The 19,510-nt window shown below is 37.8% G+C and overlaps 1 protein-coding gene across 1 annotated transcript; it reads left to right on the top strand.

Moving 5' to 3' along the window:
- The first annotated feature begins 1,272 nt into the window (after positions 1-1,272).
- Positions 1,273-18,858, top strand: castor2 (cytosolic arginine sensor for mTORC1 subunit 2). The gene is made up of 9 exons (XM_058775435.1): positions 1,273-1,706; positions 6,006-6,076; positions 6,662-6,855; positions 11,754-11,886; positions 13,921-14,044; positions 14,422-14,532; positions 15,627-15,709; positions 16,585-16,679; positions 16,770-18,858. Exons 1-9 carry the CDS (start codon positions 1,594-1,596, stop codon positions 16,833-16,835), a joined length of 990 nt encoding a protein of 329 aa, XP_058631418.1. The 5' UTR covers positions 1,273-1,593; the 3' UTR covers positions 16,836-18,858.
- The last annotated feature ends 652 nt before the right edge of the window (positions 18,859-19,510 follow it).

Raw genomic sequence — 19,510 nt, 5'->3', positions numbered from 1 at the left:
ATATTTATATAAAAAGTCAAAGTCCAAAGCTTACCACTCAATATGTTTTGAGTGGTAATGCTGAAAGGAATGGCGTCTAAAGAGGAGTGCTGTCCTTTGAACTGAACAATGCCTGTCCCTGTGAGAGATCAGAGTGTCCCAGGGATCTTATCACAGCTGCACACAAAGAATGCTTGTTTTATGACGCTCTGCAGCACGGCCCTGGTTACCAATAGACAGCACTTGTGAATTATTAAACTTCTGCCTCCTCGTATTAGATGATGCACTCTGGGCCAGGACTGGGTCAATTAATGGGTGTCATGATTTATTACATGTACAAATTATTTACTGCTTTCTCACTGTATTTTTTTTTTTCCCCCGCGTTCATGTTTTAAAATTCCAACATCTGGTTTCATTCCACTTCTAATTTTTAATCTTGAAAAAGGAACAAAAGTTCCACCTTTTTTCTTTTTTGGTTTAGATAAAGACAGAACAGTTTGATATTGATTCAATCCCCCCCCCATCACATCTTTTACACTGTGAATGATTAGCAAGATTTTGTTTAGGCTCAAGAAAAGGTCACATTCTTTATAATCTAGCATGTTAGTGGCTTAACTGGGTCACCCTTAGTCTTGGAAACTTGACAATTTTTAAGGCAGGCCTTTTAATGCTAAAATACTATTTTACTAAAACTTTTTTTAATAAAAAAAAATCTTAAAAAGTACATTTTCTGCGTGGTGGGTGAGGTATAAGGTTATCTACCAGTGGTTCCCAGCCCTGGTCCTGGAGGCACCCCAACACTGCACATTTTGCATGTCTCCATAATCAAACACACCTGAATCAGGTCATCAGCTCATCATTAGACACTCCATGACCTGAAATTGGTGTGTCAGAGAAAGGAGACATGGAAAATGAGCATTGTTGGGGTGCCTCCAGGACCAGGGTTGGGAACCAATGATCTATCGAATAACACACTCAGTGGTCTTGGGGGAGAGGATGCCCATCAATAACAATTTTGTCCAGTGGCCATGGCCAAAATATAAGACAAATTCAATGTCCAGCACATTTTTAAGCCAATTTTCAATGCCCCTGTGTTAAAGAAACTATTGAATAAAGACACTTTTGAAATTTCGTCACATATTTTGAGTTTGTAATAATATATCAATATATAAATGCAAATATATTTTTATTAAAAAATTAACTTCGATTAACTTTATACAGCTGAACTACATTTCCCAACATGCACTTCCTGTATAATTCGTCCCGCCCCTTTTTTTTGAGTGACAGGTTGTTTGTTTCACTGTTACCAGCTGCTGGCCCATTCCAATCCTTGTCGGAGTGGAAACACGGGGGCCGACAGTCCTCTTTTTTCTCCCTTCCCGTTTACCTCGTTGTGCTTTCTTTTATTTCACCCCGCTTTACTCTCTTTCTCTCTTTTCCTCGGCAGACAACTTTTCCTTTTCTCTCCTCTCCTTTCCGCTCCGTTTGAAATTTTTAAAGCCCTGTCCATAAGCTCTAGTTATTTATTTATTTATTTATTCTTTCTTGTTTTATCAAAACGGAAGAGGCAGTTATATTTTTTTTAGATGTACCACAAATGAGAAGACGCAAAAGATGGAGCTGCACATTTTAGAGCACAGTTTAAAAGTAGCAAGTATAGCGAAAGAGGGCATCCAGATTTGCACTCACGGATTAATCAAACTAGCTTTTCTGCCCTCTAAAACAAGGTAAGTAGCTTCCCGAATCAAGTTTCCGTTGCGTTAAACCTGTAATGACTGTCCGTTTAATGTCTTCGTGAAGAATCGGACGCGGAATTACATTAGCTTACCGCTACGCACCTCTTATGAGAGGCAGATGCACTTCCAGCACTTCTTTACGTTTTTAATCCAAATGTCGATTTGCTCCATGCAAGAGGCGCATGACATCACCAAGCAAGCGGTCATGGGTGTTGTGTTTGGCGGTGATGGTTGTCTGTGCGGTTGCCGCTGAAGTTGTTCGACGGTAGAGGGGTGTGTGTACGTGCTCGGGGTTGTTTTTCTTCTCGTGCGGCGGTATAAATATACGGAGGGGGATGTTGCTTTAAATCCCCCCGTCTGTGATGCTCAATGCACGATCACGTATTCAGCATCACGGCTTTGATGCAGATGAAGGGGGCATCCTGATGACTTGATGTGAAGAAGCTTATCCTTTCGGTGCTTTAATCAAAAACTGACCTGTTTTGATCAGTTTGACAGAGATCCGTTTGAACGGCGCTGGTGGAAACCTGTAAACAACTGGAAGAGGAGGGAAAAGTTGTGGCCTGAGCATGATTTGCATGCATTTGCTGCATAGGCTCACTGCCTGTGAACAGAAATGTGCTTTTACCACCTTTTGTGTTTGGTAATGCACATTCATTGCTGCTGGTAACGTTCTGCAGTTGTTTTCTCTCTCATACTGATGCACCCTCAGATGAGGGTCTTTGTGAAAGACCATCTATTCATAGAGTCTCAAATGCCCCCTCTTGCTGTGTTTGCGTAAGCAGAGTGTGTGAGCACATCTCCAGTCCGGCTCCGGAGTCTGAACCTCAGGGAGAAACATCCTGCTCGGTCATTTTAGTCTCATTAGACTGTGGACACACACACACACAGGCATCTAGCTAGAGTTAAAGTGGTTAGTTTGCATGTCTGTGTTAGTGTCTTGATTTTTAAAAATAATAATAATAATTCATTGGTTTAAATCAGGGGCCTAATTCCCCCCCCCAGGCCCCTTTTATTTTGCATGTTTACTTGCTCTTGTGTTTCATTAATCTGATTTTGCAGGACCGTTCAGAATGCTTTATTGGTTCTATGCTTGTAATGGCCGTGATGTTCAGAGTATTGTTTTGAAAAGGTCTTGCTGCATTCAAGAGACTGCAATTAAGCAATATCACACAAGCAGTCTAATCAGTGTGATAGATAGCGGCTTTGACAATTTAAAAAAAAAAAAAAAAACATCAGTCAGCAATTATAAGTCTGACATGTTTGAATAGGAAACTTTTCTTTAGAGATCAAAGATGTTTTGTCATGACTCAGAGCCTGGAACAGCAATGATGACATCACCTCCGATCGAAAGGAAAAATACTGAAAATCGCAAAGTAACGTCTCAGCAAAAACATTCAATGTCTGCCTGCAAATGCAGGGTTATTAATTTGCGAATTGAAGATTTATCACAGTAAAAAGCTTTTCAGCTGGGCTGTTTTGAACGTTCAGGTTGTGTTTGCAGTGACATATTCCTCCTGGTGGTTTGCATCTGGCTGTGAACAGCATTGCTTCAGGGTTTTCTATTGTATTCAGTGCTGTATGTCTTGCCCAGCAGGCCATGAAATCCGTTTTAAGAGCTTTTTTTCCTTTTTGGATCCAAATACAATTTCGTGTAGAAATAGCACTTTTGATATGGCTTCTTTTCTGATTTTGAATCTTTAAATTGATTCTGACTTGGCAAACACTTTTATGCTAGGGGATGGGGGCACACTTGTTTTTCTGTCGCAGAGGCACAGCTTGAATCAACTTATTTAGTGGCTGTTTGTGAAGTGTCTCAGAGTGATGCAGAATGCACACAACACAAGGGGAGCTCTGGAAATAGTTGCTTACAGTTTGAAACATTGTTGCCAGCCCTTGGGTTGTGCTAGCTCACTCTTTGTCCAGCAAGGAGTTTTTGTTTACTTGGGAAGATACAATGAAACAACACAGTTAACCAAATGCAGTGTCACCATTGAAACAAAACAAAAACAAAATATATTTAAATATATTAGTGCTTTATTAAACACAAAAGTGTGTGTGTGTATCTAAACATCCTTAAATAAAAAATATGTTTACTTGAGATGCAAACTGAACGGTTTAAGACTTGTTTTCTGAGAAATGTAATAAAATTGAGTGTATACTTAAAACAAGAACAAATATGTCAATGGGGTATGAAAACGTGTGTTCCCTTTGAATTAAGAGTTTTAACTTAAAATATATTTTTTGTGTTTCCCAGAAGAAAGTAAGTCTTACAGTTTTGGAACAACATGAGGAGGATTTTTCATTTTGGTGTGAACCAAATGCGCATATTGTGTTGTCTATTATTATTATTATTATTATTGTTGTTGTTGTTCTGCTCCAGTGGCTTTCACTGGGTGATGTTATAATGTGATGTTTTTTAGACTTCAGGTAAGCAGTCTTTATTTCCAGCAAAATTACCGGATAAACGGGAGCGGCTTATAAATTCAGGGATTCTCCCCTAAAAATGGAAATAAAAAGGAAGCGGTAAACACATTTTTAGATAAACTGCTGGAATCAATAATTATTTGGTTGTGCGTTTGAAATTACGATTCAATGTGTTTGTCCTCAGAGACCTCAAGAACTGTTGTGAGCACATTTCTGAGCAGAGGCTCTGAGCGAGTGAGTCATAGCCTGTTGAAAATTTCCAATGGAGCTGTTTTGTTGTGCTGATTTAAGGGCATAAGACCTGCCTCTGATTATTGCTTTGAATTTTTTCTCTTTTTTTTTTTTGCTCATCTCAGGACTCAAATTAGTGTAGATCCATCACATCTCTCTCTTTACTCAGTGACTCAAATTCAGCTCAAAGCTGAATGAATTCTTAGTGCTGCAGAAAGGTGGATTTTTACATAGAAAAATAAGTGAGTCAGAGTCTATTGCAGAGCATCTGAGCATTTCCTATTTTCCTATCCCTGCTTTAAATAAAACAATTCAAGCAGTAATTCATTAATACCATACTTTAGATATCTTTCTGCACTGCAATGCTGTGTCATTTCACCTTTAGGCTGAAGGGGATTTCAAATGATCACACAGCTCCAGAAATGTCCGACAGCTTGCAAAAACCTTTAAAAAAAAATCCCCCTTTCCCCCCCAGCACCACTTTGGCAGTATAAGATAAGATGATGCTATCCAGAGTCAACAAGTCGCCTGCTTTCCCCCAGAGGCAAAATGATACACTGTGGGTGGACAGGCCCATAAATAAGGACTCCTCTTACCTGGTGTCTGGAGACATTTGGGGTGCACACGCAGTGTTATGAGCCAGCTGCGGCTGCCTAGCATTCATGCAGATATGTATGCATGTATATTTGAACAGGCACATTCAGCATAGAGATATTTTTCCTGTTTTGTCATCTTTGGGGAAATAAATTATACCGTGTGTGTGAAAAGCCGATAAAAATCAGCATTTAGCTGAACAATTATTCCTGAACGATTCATTTAGAGCATTTGATAAAAGCTTTTAATTTGATATGATTATGACATCAGGGTGATACGGCTATCCTCCTGATATCATAATAAAGAAAGTTTCTTTAAATGAAAGCTACTTTAGATTTTGCATAATCCTTTATTATTATTTCATTGGGGGGAAGAAGTATTTCAACAACAGCTTATTAATATTGGGGAGGGAAAAAAAGGCAAAGTTATCGCAGTAACTGACCATTTCTGGAGGGACTTGACAAATATAGCCACACCACCCCCACATATGATCACATGGTGCAACTCCTTGAAAACCTTATTGGCATGCCTATTATTAACACATTGACTGTTTATTACTTATAAAGCACATATTCTGCATGACCATATTCTACATCCCTAATCCTACTTAATACCTGAATTATATGTGTGTGTATGTATATGTATCTTTGTGTGTGTGTGTGTGTGTGTGTGTGTGTGTGTGTGTTCTCTACTATAGATCAGTGGTTACATCATTAAATTAAAACTTTCTTGAAAATGGTACTTAACTTACTGTCTAAATTCTTTATGATGTTCTTCTGGTCCTTAGATATGACCTGTTGCTTGTCTCTCTCTCTCTCTTTAAACTTACAAAATTGTCCATTCAATAATGCGTCAAAGTTTAATTCTTCAAATCCCTAAGCCTGAGCAAAAGACCTGCATGCAGCCTGTGATCTCTGTGAGGCTGAGTAAATTGATGTTCATAGAAGCTTCTCAGGAATATGTTATTAACTTCTATTCATTACTGTGCTCCTTCTTGACTCATAATTTCCATCTCTTTCTCTCTTTGCTTCTTTCCAGATGTAAGTTCTTTAGTTTAACCGAAACTCCGGAGGATTACACCATTATCGTGGATGAAGATGGCTTTAAAGGTAGGTCTTGTGGTTACTCTTTTACTAAGAGTGCACAGGGTTTAGTGCAGTGAGGCAAGATTAAGTCATGTAAAGTATCACCGATTCTCTATAATTCCTTGTAGCTTGACTCGCTGCCAATGTTTGACCACATATTGCTCCATCAGCGGTCCCCCATTTCCATTATGGGTTACTAGAGGCTAAGCTGTCAGTGGGTTTGGTTTTGTGGTTGATTGAGTGAATCCATGTCATTACACACTGGTTACCAAGGTGAAACCCGTTTGTAGCCATGGATACCAGAAGCTCTGTGTTGCGAAATGGGTACAGGTATTTTAAAATCCTTGGAAGTTTGTGGGTTTGTTGCCAGCTTTTCTGGCCATATTTCTTCTGGAGAATTATAAATCTGAAGCATGAAAGTGGTAGAATGTTTGTTTGTTTGTTTATTTTTTGGTCCCGATCTCCCCTCATATTTGTGTGCTGTCAATTCAAGTTTGTTAGCTTTGAGACCATTTTAATGTTCTCAGAGTGCTGAACATCAACAAAATCTTATTTTTCCAAGAAAACAGAACAAAACTATTGGTAACTTGTTTCTGTTGTCTGTTTCAGAGCTGCCGGAGTCTGAGTATCTCAGTGTGGCCGATGCGACATGGTTGGCTCTTAATGTGGTGTCCGGGGGCGGGAGCGCTACCAGCTCTCAACCAATCGGAGTAACAAAAATCGCAAAATCAGTCATCGCCCCATTGGCAGACCATAATATCTCCGTGTTCATGCTGTCAACATACCAGACTGATTTTATATTGGTGAGTGTCACAGATGCCATAGAGAGCAAGAAATACTTGCCTAATTATTATTACAAATTTATGTACTATTTGCATATCCACCAGAATTAAGGAGTTGTTTTTTAGACAGTTATTTTTCTCCATTTAAAACAATTGACACACAAAGAAGCACATGACACCATCATATAAGTAAGGAAATTCATATGTAAACACAATTTATATTTACTACAAAACTAATTTCAGGGATTTTATCATAAACCTAGTTCAGAGGTCATCAGTTAGCTTGGTTCGTTCTGGACTGTGAGACAATGGGCTTACCATTTCTACAGTTTAAGTGAGCAGTGCAATCAAACAACAGAGCGGTTCACACCATGAGTGCTTAGGGTTGTAATATTTAATATCTAGCTCCAGAGTTGGTGCTTTTAAGCTCATTTTGTTCCATGTACATTGCGTCTCCCCCCCAGTTAAAAATGTAAAGCGTTGCTTTACTGATTTAAAAAAATAAATAAAAATCATAACTTGGTTATTTGAACAACAGTAGTGGTGAGCAACGCAAGAACTTGATCCTTTTGTCAAAACATTGTAGAAACAAGAATGCAGAAATATCAAATGTATTTGACTCAGTCCATTAAACTAAATCAAGTTTGTGACAAATTAATGGAACCTTTACACACAATTTTTCAAGTACAGTTAGAATTATTATTTTAGCGTTTCATCAAACAGTGTTTATAAAGCTAACTGGCATTGATCCAAACCTGTTCCTGGAGGGCCCGTGTCCTGCAGAGTTTAGCTCCAACCCTAATTAAACACACCTGAAGCAGCTAGTCAAGGTCTTCAGGATTACTAGAAAGATCCGGGCAATGTTGTTGGAGCTGGCTGAAAATAAACTGTGCAGGACCTTTGCTCTTCAAGAGCAGGATTGGACACCCCTGAATTATATCATTTCTAACATGGATGGGCAAGAAGCGTAGACTGTATAAAAACGAGATGCTTTGAATGTACTAGTTAGCCTGGTGATTTGGTTTTTGCTAATGCTAAAATGTAAAAACAGTATGCTAATAGTCTGATTAAACAGCTGATCTTACATTTTAATATTTATATCCAGTTTGGCTCAACTGATGATGAAATATTTTAATGTTTGTTTGGAGAAATAATTTTATACACCACAGCTTTGGCTCAAAATCTTAAAGGGGTGGTTGATTTGCGATTTTCACTTTTTTAACGTTAGTTAGTGTGTAATGTTGCTGTTTGAGCATAAACAATATCTGCAAAGTTGCAGCACTGAAAGTTCAATGCAAACGGAGGTATCGTCTTTTAAATTTCTGGCAGTTTAATGCCTACAAAAACGGCTCGTAGGGACTACAACGAGCTACTTCCCGGGTCTGATACGTCACGGACCCAGATAAACCCCGCCCCTGGGAACATGCAGCAAAGGGGGCGAGGCCATGCTGCCCTGCTTTAGAGAAGAGGAAGAGAAAACTAGGGGTGCACGTAAAAAATCTATTTATATATGAATCGCGATTCTGTCTTCTAACGATTCTAATGGATTCACAAGTTTCAAAATCAACGTTCTAAAGCAGAGGTTCTTAATACTGTCCTCGCGTCGCCCTGCTCTGCATCTCTCTCTCTGTTGCTCTCATTCAGTTCATCCAATTATACACTTATTTTTACATAGCAATGAGAAGCGTTATACATGGACGCGCATGCGGTTGCTGTGCTGTATTAAAGCTTTAATCAGGATAAAACTGTATATTAAAAGCTAATAGAAGCAGTAGCATTTACAAATAACAGCGTATCTAAAAGTATGAGACGACAACACAAAAAAACATACCATTAAAAGCCATGCTTGCACAGGTTCTGCGCGACCCGCTTCACTAATATTCTCTGCGTCTCAATAGGGCTCAAATTGATAAGCAACATTGACGATGTCATTGTTTACAATACAACCGGAGCCTTAGAGGCGGTTTAGCCAATCACAACACACTGAGCCAGCTAACCAATCTGAGACCATTGTGTATTTCTGAGGGAGGGGCTTCTTAAAACCAGGAAATAATCGGGGCGTTTATCAGAGAAGGGACAGAGCGGTGTAGAATAAAGGTAAATTATGTGAAAAATAATGTGTTTTTTAAAAAACGAAGTTTGACTGCACCCCATAAACACAATCAAGCCTAGAAAAAAAAAGTCAACCTCCCCTTTAATCCTTGATGACTTTTGACCTTTTTTTAATTACTCTTTTATAAAGTACTATTGCTGATCACATGGAAATTTATAACTATTCCAAAAAAGTTCTGGGATTGAAAATACAGAGACTGGACCTCTCAAGTTTAATTTAAAACCCCTGACCTAGATAAAGTCTCTGGGAAAAGTTGTTCTCTCTTTTGTGATTCACTTCACTTTTGGCTCATACGGCATTGCATAGAATCATCTGTGACTTATTCTGGAGTTTACGCTTACATAGACAACCCTCATTACTTGAACTGTAGGAAATTATATGAATACACACGTGAAGAACTAAGAATCAATATAAGGATAAAAAATTACTATCCACCTTATTTTTCCTGTAGGAGCAGGCATGGCCATTTGTAAATTTAATGAGTTTGGCTTCCGGTGTCATTTGCTTCCAGCTATTTTTAGATGTTCAAAACAGCTTGTTTTGCTGCTTCATATTGCAAACTGTTATGTCTCACCATATTATTTTAATGTATTATCTTATTTATGAGCACACTGGCTTGTAGTGCAAACAGTTTTACCATTTACTGCACTTTGTTATTCTTATTTCTCTACAGTGGCTAATGAACCGGAAGTCTTGCACATTCACAGTAAACAGCTTGCTTCTGTGGTGAAAAATATAACATGAGAAAAAGAACCACAGTATATACATGACAAACACAAACCAGTCTATTGCAAAAGATTATATGAAAACAAGCATAAAATACAGATTCACAACTGCTCCATTTTATTGCATGAGTTGAAAATGGCATTTCATATAAGTCCATGGTATATGACATTGTCTCATTATTGCTATTATATGTTCAAACTTAAACTATGCATACAGTAAATCCTGAGCAAATCATCACTTCTCTTTTCCAACCCATGTACCATGACCACAGCCAGTTGCTGTCATCTCAGCACATTTCTACTTTGTGTGTGTTTGTGAACACATGGCCAGTCTATCAGTGGTGGAACGGTCACCAGAACCTGTTTATGAAAATAACAAGCAATGTGGGAGTGATGGTAATCTGGGGGTAGTTATGTAAAGAGGATAAAGCCTGTGGATCAGCAGCCGCTTGGTGGAATTTACCGGAAAGTTCACGTTCCACACCAGCTGCTCCCAGCCAGAGGAATAATCACAGAGCTTTATAGAAAGAGAGGAGATGACCTGCCTCCTGTGCTCGGCCACTGGAGAGGCCATTTCCTTCTCATCCTCACCCTGTCCTTTGCTCTTGGCCTGGTTACTCAAAACTTTAAGAGCAATTCAGAAATACCCGTCTGTATCCGGCCCATCAGGCCTAGAGCACACAGATGTCTCCTTCATTTGGATCACTAAAAAAAAAAAGTGAAAGAATATTGTCTTACAGAGGAGTTGTTGATGGGTTTAAGCTTTGCAGCCCTGGGAAATACTCACTGTTGTGTAAGGCTGAGCTAAATAGATTTGAACTATACTTAGTATGAATTAAATGCGTTTTAAATATATTACTTTTTTACAAGGAGAAACATAATATCTAGAAATATTTTTAAAGCCATTAACATATTTACTGACACATAGCTCGAGACTTGCTGATATAACAATGATAATATAACTTTATCTGGAGTACTATTTGTGCACATTGCACATTTCTTAATATTAAGCCTAAAACTACTTAAGCACAAGTTTAACCATCATTTCAACCAAATCACCATTGTTACTCAATGCAAGTAGTAAAATATAGCAAAAATTCAAACTGTAGTTAAAATATTCAAACCAAATTTTCACCAAATGAACACGAGAAGCAAGTCACTAAAGTTAAATTTAGAGACACCATTACAACATAAACCTAATAGCCAAATTAAAAGCACATTAAAATTGTTGTATTTGTGATTTGCTTACTTTTGTGTTGCGAGCCAAATTAAATAGTATATTATGCATATATATTGTGATGTATTGCCCAGCCCTACTGTTGTTGTATCTGTGTAAAATGTTTGCTGTTGTTGAACTCTTGTTAGTTTTCTCACGAGATAGTAATGGTTCGACGTAAACCTTGAAAATGTTTCTCTAGAGCTTTTATAAGCTCGTAAAATAGTCCAAGGAAACTGTATATCCGTGGATGGTTACCCTTGAAATGCTGTGTGGCGCTCATTTCGTGCACCCATCAGGGCCTCACTGGAATACTATGAATTTCAGCTTAATTGGTTGCTTAAGACATCCTTATGTATTGTTTTCACTGTAATGTATTCTGGGTTTGGTTGTGGTGTTTGAAATGCAAATGAACGTTCATTTGTGATGTGTTTGAGTCAGCTGGTTTTGGTTACTGAAGGAAATGGCCGAAGCGGAGTCTAGATTAAGGGTTTCTACTAGTGCATGTTTGTGTTTCTGTAAGATGAGCTCTATTGAACATTCATACTGTTTTCATAAATTGAAACATCTGAACATCTCTGCTAGAAATGCAGAAAAATAAGCTTGATAAGCTCTGTGCCTGTACTCTGTTCAGAAGTAGCACATTCTGATAACTTGCTTGGTATTTCTCATCTGTACTTCAGAAGCCACTGTACATCACGAGTGTATATTATCTAACAGGGTTTGCCACTGTCCACAAACAGTTTTAATGGTTTATGATGATTTTTTATCTCTTTGAATAACTGAGCTCACTCAATCTTCATGACGATAGCTCACTTGTAGAATTTTTATTAAATGAAACATTCTTGTGTGATTCTGTCCATAGGTTCGAGAGAGGGATCTGCCCATGGTCATGCACACGCTGTCTTCAGAATTCACTCTCCTGAGGGTTGTCAATGGAGAAACAGTTGCTGCCAACAGTACCGGGGTCACCAATGGTTTTGTCAAGCCTAAACTGGGTAATCATCTGTCGTTCTGAGCGTGTGTCGACACAAGGCATTTTGTGCATTTGCAGTAACAAGTGATGTTGCTGAGACTTAAAGGGATAGTTCACCCAAAAATGAAATTAATTAATGAGATTAATTACTTCACCCTCATGTTGTTTCAAACCCATAAGACCTTCGTTCATCTTCGGAACACAAATTAAGATATTTTTGATGAAATCCTAGAGCTTTCTGACCCTCCATAGACGGCAACATTGAACCACTGATGTAGCATGGACTATTTTAACCATGTCCTTACTACCTTTCTTGGCCTTGAATGTATCAGTTGCATTGCTGTCTATGCAGGGTTGATGTTTGTAGCACATGTAATTTTACCATTTACTGAACTTTATTCTTCTAGTTATTTACTAGTAGTGACTAATGAATTGGAAATCTTGCACATTCAAAGAAAATAGTTCACCTACTCATTGCAAAATCTGACTACCATGATGCAAAGGCTTGAACTTAGATTTATCACACAGAGCAGTAAGATCTGAAACACCTTTTAAAAGTGTTTGTGGTGTGGTTAGGCATCATCCTCTGCCTGTCGCATTTGAGTCAATTATTGGTGTGCCCTTTGAACATACTGTGCAGACGTATCTTTTTAATATTTTTTCTGTACTCACTGGTATGCTCTGTGCTTAAAATCAACGTGAAACCAATTTGATACTTTTATAGTAATGTCCCTGGTATTATTGTGCATAAGTTAACTGCAAACCCCCATTCAGATCTGGCTTTCTAGAATTGAAAGTGGCCACTTTTTATGATCCAGTCAATTCTTGATGCATAATCTGACCATTTTCAAATTTTGTCCCCTCACTATTTCTTTCAGAAATATTACATTGAAGTAGTAAATCCGGTTGTGAATGCCATGCCATGTTGACTTTAAATAGCATCTCCATCAACAGTAATGCACATTTGGTACATAATAGACCAAATGGATTTCATGGTAAAACATCAGTTTAGAACGTTGCTAAGCTCTTACATAGAAATATTACATAACAATCACTGATCATGTCCTTTTCACAACATTATTTATAGCGTTTTCAGTGAAAATGGATTCCTGTGAGTCCTTAAATATGTATGGTGTGTGTGTGTATGTGTAAATAAGAAGTTAAATTTACTTAATTTTTATTTTTGCAAGTTTTTGCACTCATATTTTTAAAGTAAAATTTAAATACGGAATTAAGTAAAATCTACTTAACTAAGTTATCTAAAATTAGTTAAGGAAATAAGTAAATTTAACGTGGCCAGGTAGAGTTTGAGTAATTTCTACTTAATTATTTTAAGTTTACCCTACTATACTCAAGTATATTTCACTCAGTCCCGGTTTGTAAACTCTACTCAAACAACATGGCATTGAGGAAAGGAAAAAAAAAAAAAAAAAAAAAAAAATTGCCTATGAAGCATGTGGTTAAGTTACAAGCACGTATGTAAGCAAGTAGACTGCTCGTTATTCATTTTAAGGTGATATGTTGACTCGATATAGCTATTAACTGAATGAACACAGAGACCTGAATACTTGGCACACGATGCGCAATGACGGTGACAATCAGTGAATAGTGTTTGAGTATGAATGGGTCATTTTGAGTAAAAAATTAACTACAGATGTCACAAAACAGCAAGTTACTTAACCTAATAACAAAAGTATCCACAAAACAGTGTAAATACATCTTGAAAACAGCAAAAATAAAAACCTTATTATTCATACCCAAGTGCATGATGGGAACAACGGGATCATGACTTTGATATTTACTGAAACAATATTTGTAAAAATAACAAACGATTCCAAGTAAAATATACTTAAGTTCAAACTTTAAATTCTACAAGCTTAAATTGAGTACTAATATTGAATTCACACTCTTATTTAAATTCTTGCCTGAACTAAATTATTTAATGTAGAAATTACATTTGTTTTCCTGTAGCACTTACTTCACCACAAAATCATTTTTATCAATGTATACATGTATATTAGCATTATTAACTGTTAATAATGTTTCTTTTCCTCAGTCCCTCGGCCGATCATTCACCCTCTCTCCAGCCCCAGTAACATGTTCTGCGTTACCAGCCTGGACCCCGACACGCTACCCTCGGTGGCCACGCTGCTCATGGACGTCATGTTCTACTCGGGCGGGTAAGAGCTCCACGCGGGCCTCTCCTCCTGGCTTACATATGGCAGTAACCGAGAGCCATCTGCCAGATCTATTAGAGAATGATGATAATACACACAGGTCGCTGTAGGGAGTGCATTATGTGACGACAGGGGAGAAAAGACTGGAAACAAAATGAGCAGTGTGTATTTGTACTATTTTGCTCTTCCTTATAGTGGCTGAACTTGTTTACTACTCAGACAGTGGCAACAGGCCAACGGTTAGAGGGAAAGATCAGATCAGAGTTGCCCTTTATCATACTCCTCCTCCCATTTTCACTATTCCTTGGGAAAGCATCAGCTGAGTTGAGCTCTAATGAAGCTTGTGTAATAACAAGAATCCCTGCTGCGCTTCATTACAGAGCGAAAGAGACCGGGGGGCAGAGCGAGGATTCTGGCCACATCCGCTTTTTCTCCTTCTCGCTGATCGAGGGCTACATCTCTCTAGTTATGGATGAGCAAACCACCCGGAGGTTAGACCACCCTGCCCTGCATCTAACACTCTATTAATGTCAACATGAAAACACAATTGACCCTATTTACTTTCTCAATACACACCCCTGGTCTTGTGCATGAATCAGCAGTGCATTCTATTACAACGGAGAAAGGGTTTGTTTTGGTATAAATATACTCTACTATTATTTTCCAACTTATTTCTACCAGCCACCTGTAACACTTGTATTAAACACCTATTTTTCCAAATAATTCTCAATCCATAAAATCTTTTTTTCATTGTTCACATGGAAATATCACATTAAAGGGATAGTTCACCCAAAAACACATCTTTTCTCTGGCTTTTAACATGTAGTAATGTTGTGCTTTTTAATCTGCTTTTGTTGTTGTATTGGTATCTGATTGGTTTTAATTTGTTTACTGATTTTCCCCTCATTATATATTATTTTTGTTGTGCAGCACTTTGGTCGGCCTTGTTTCGTGTGTAAATGTGCTCTAGAAATAAAAATGAAAATTCTCATTATTTACACACCCTCATGTCGTTACAAAATGATCAGTGTTATTTTATAGAAATAAAAGCCAAAATTAAATCCTGTATTAAGTGATCATATAAAGTGTCTCTTCAGAAGATTGAATCAAACTGATCAATTCATATGGATTATTTTTACTATCTCTACAAACGTTTTCAAGCTTTAGAGATTTGGTTTTGTGGGTAGAAATCTCTTGGGTTTTAATATAAAAATCTTTATTTGTGTTTCAAAGATAAATGAAAGTCTTATGGGTTTGGAACGGCATGAGGGTGAGTAATCGATGACAATTTAAATTTTTTGGGAAACTCCCTTTAACAGAAGTAAAATGGCTTGAAATGTAATTTCATGTTGACTTTAAGGAACTGAAACATTCATTTTGTATGTACACTGCAATATTGGACCTGCATGGGTTGTAAAGTGGATTTATTTGTCTTTTGACTCTTGCGCTTAAACTGCCTGCAGTACTTTCATCAGAATTTTAAATAAAATAGAACTTGCCCAATGAAAAGATTTCTGATTACATGTACAGTATCATTGTTTTATCACTACTGCATATGGTTTACATGCTGCTCTTTTCTTGTCAGGTTTCCAAACAATGTCCTCTTCACCAGCGCTTCAGGAGAGCTTTGGAAAATGGTCCGCATCGGAGGACAACCCTTAGGGTTCGGTGAGTTCAGGCTAAAACTCAGCCTGCTGTTATTATGAGAATCTCCTTGGTATCTGAGGATTAGAATTTGGGGGTTGGCTCTTTTGACTTGGGTCAGTAAGCAACCACCCATAGCACCCTAGAAATGTGCTAAATAAAAAATTTAAAAAACCTATTAAAGCCCCATTCACATCAAGAACGATAACTATAAAGATAACGATATTAGCGTCCACACCAGTGAACGATATCGTCTGCATGCGCATCTGTCGCTTTAAATTCTCGAGCTCGTTACAGCAGGATGGATTCTGATTGGCTGTCAATGTTTTTATCATTCATCAGTTGGAAAAAATTGTTCTGAAAGTGATTCCAATTGATTTCTCTGTGCCTTTATCGTTATAGCTGTGGTGTGGACTCTGCTATTCTTTAATATTGAGAACGATTTTTAGAACTTTATCTTTATAGTTATCGTCCTTGGTGTCTTAACAAATCCTTAGCCACATACTATCATGTCATGATAGCATTCACATTTTCCTTGATTGTAAAAAGTTTAAGGTCCAGCCACATTAACAAAATTTTGGCAAAATTTAGTGGGTAAAAAAAGATCTATTGTCTGTTGTCTATTATACAATACTATTGTGCAGTGCGAGTCACACAGAAGTCACTTTCAGACCAAGCAGCTGTCGGTTGGTCAATGTGGCGAATCTACACGGGAAAATGTTTCGCCCTTGTGTGAAATTCCCTATCGCATGGATTCCTTTTGAAATGACTGGATTTTACCCATGAAAATTCACCAAACAACAGTAAATGTGACCGCATCTTTATGCACAAACTACCTCAGTAAATCAAAAGCGCATTTGAAAGTTTTGGTAGCTGAATTTCGTTTTGTCTTCCATCAGATGAATGTGGCATTGTGGCTCAGATATCTGAACCGCTGGCGACCGCTGACATTCCAGCCTACTATATAAGTACCTTCAAGTTCGATCATGCTCTGGTGAGTTTGAGCACCCACCACTTTCCTGTCACTAAATATTCAGCTAGCAAAGATGAAGTATAACACCAGCAACATCTTGTGTCCATCCAGGTGCCTGAGGAGAACATCCAGAGCGTGATCGGAGCCTTGAGGACCAATGAGAGCACAGGACAGTGAGACTCAGCGATTGGCTAGGTGTCCCGCGTCACTGAAAACATTTCGATTTCTTATGTCAAACTCTTAAAAGTGCCAAGAGCTTACCTGAGGACTGCTTCTGGGAGGAGGATCGGAAGGGGAATGGATAAGTGAGGGGGAGGGGACGCTAATCTTGCAGTCAGTATTAAGTGACAGCATCACTTCCTGTCCATTTCTTGCAAAAAAGAAAACCCTAATCCCCACCCAACTCTACAGGGACCCTGCGACGATATGAATTCAGTGTTTTTTTTTCTCCTCTTTCTCCCCCACCCCTCTTCCTCTTATCCACTCCTCCTCCGCACATCATTTTACCATGGCAACAGGGCCTGGACTTTAGCTACCGATTCTTAAGACGTTGCAAATAACCATTATGTATTAGTGGCAGGTCCTCCTCCTTGAGGACACAGAATGTACTCCAATGTTTCTCGAGATTTATTACCTTTTTCCTGTCCCCTTCTTGTTTTCCCTTGCAGTGCCAAGACATGGGGCATAAACAGGCTCCTTGTCTAAAAACGTGATGTTTTTGGGATGCAATTTGATGGTTCAGGGTGGTTGTTGTTGTTTTTTTGTTTTTGTTTTTCGGAAAAATGGTCCAGTCACAAGTTCAGTCTGTGAAAGAAGCTTTTCACTCTCGTTCGGAAAGTTTCCTGTTTTTGTTTAGAGGTTTTGTTTCTTTCCCCTCACCTCAATCCTATATTCACATTTCAATGCCAAGTAGCTGGGTAATGAATTAGTAGTTGTTGTTGTTGTTGCTGTTGTTGTTGCTGTTGTTGTTGTTTTTGCCTTCAGAGTACAATCAATGGTTTTTCTGTCCGCTCGGCCAAGTTGGCAGCGAACTTGCACAGAGATTGGAATCAAGGATTCAGGTGAGGGGAAACCGTTTTTGTTCACACGCACTTGTTTAGGTTATATACACAAACAAGTACACGAATCGTGCAGTTTACTGTATTCTGATTTTTAAATTCGCTCCACTGAGGACGTCGCTTTTTATTACCGCCCTAGAGTCGTCGCATGCTTGCGATCGGATGAAATGTCTCTTTAGTCTTCACCACTACTCGCTCTTTCGAATATTTCGCAAAGCTGTCTCTTCATTCACAGAGGAACTGTTAGGGGAAACCTGTCGTTTGTTGAATGTTAGTTAAGGTCAGCTGTCGCAGACACTGGCGTTAGTTTAGGCCTTCAAGCTCCCCTTGTCTGCACTTTATTTAAGGTCTATCTTACAGATCTTACTCTTCTGATGTGAAATACTGGGGATGAGTATCTTCCCCTTTGAAGGAGTCTCTCTTTGAAGGGGTCACATGTTGCTCTTTACACGAGTATGGGTGTCTTTTTTTTTTTTCCGCAAGCTTTTCTTCTATCAGCTCCTAAGCAGAAATTTGCAGAAACCATATATTTATCAGTGTTAAGAAGGGGTGACCTGTTTGTTCTCTGACAATTAATGACGTGAAACAATATATTTTCAGCTTGGATTTGATTTTCAATTGTTACTACTTTTTTTTTTTTTTTTCACTGTTTGAACCATGTTTTAAGCGTACAGTGGGGGTTTACACCATGAGATTACTAGACCATGTGCCAATTGAGGATTTGTTATCTACACAAGTTTATGAAGATATTTAGTCATATCTGTGATTTACAAATGATTTCTGTGGGATGATATTTGCTAAAGCTACTTCTTCTAACTACCCATACAAATGATTGATTTGAAGAAATTGTTGATTAAACCAGCTTAGACACCAGAAAAGGTCATGAGTTGATTACTTTTTGTTTTTACATTTTTTTTTCTTTGACCTACTTTGTGTAAGTCAGAAACTGTCCCTTTATATTTGCACATTAAAGAGGGTGACTTTCAACTATTCCCTTTTCCCTCAGAATGTATACTGCTTTATAATTGGTACTATAATCTTATATGATCTATCAATACAGTTTGGTACAAATAAAGCATGTACTTGATTCTGAAGGATACAAGAGTTTCAGTATAACTTCAATTAAATTTTCTGTCCCTGAAGTGGCTTAAGACTAAGTCTGTGTGCTTTTGCATGTCTTCATTTAAGGCCTCCAAAAACACTTTTAAAATGATCCGTTATAAGTCGCTGCTTCTTTATATTTATACATTTTTTGCAGCCACCTGAAAATAGTAAAAATTTATATATAATTTGATGTTTTCAGGCCTGGAAAACCACCATCATTTAGAATATTTTATTTTTATTTAATCAGTTATGCTCTAAAATAGTTAATAACTAGTAATTGCTCAATTAACATAAAACTGGCAAAACAAAGTCATTGTTCTTTTGAGACCGTTATTTAGCAAAGGTATGATGATGATATATGCTATTTTATAATATATTTGACCCTTGACCACAAAACCAGTCATAAGGGTCAATGTTTTGAAATTGAGATTTATACATTATCTGAAAGCTGATTAAATAAGCTTTCCATTGATTTATGGTTTGTTAGGCTCGGACTATATTTGAAAATCTGGAATCTGAGGGTGCAAAAGAATAAAAAATATTAAGAAAATCACCTTTTAAAGCTGTCCAAATGCAGTTCTTAGCAATGCATATTACTAATCAAAATTTTGATTAGTAAGTTTTGATATTTATGGTGGGAAATTTACAAAATATCTTCATGGAACATGATCTTTGCTTTATTATCATAAT

Source organism: Onychostoma macrolepis, chromosome 05, assembly GCF_012432095.1.
Source record: "Onychostoma macrolepis isolate SWU-2019 chromosome 05, ASM1243209v1, whole genome shotgun sequence".
Classification (NCBI taxonomy): domain Eukaryota; kingdom Metazoa; phylum Chordata; class Actinopteri; order Cypriniformes; family Cyprinidae; genus Onychostoma; species Onychostoma macrolepis.
Note: the sequence above shows the minus strand (reverse complement) of the source record. Positions and strands in the feature narration are given on the sequence as shown.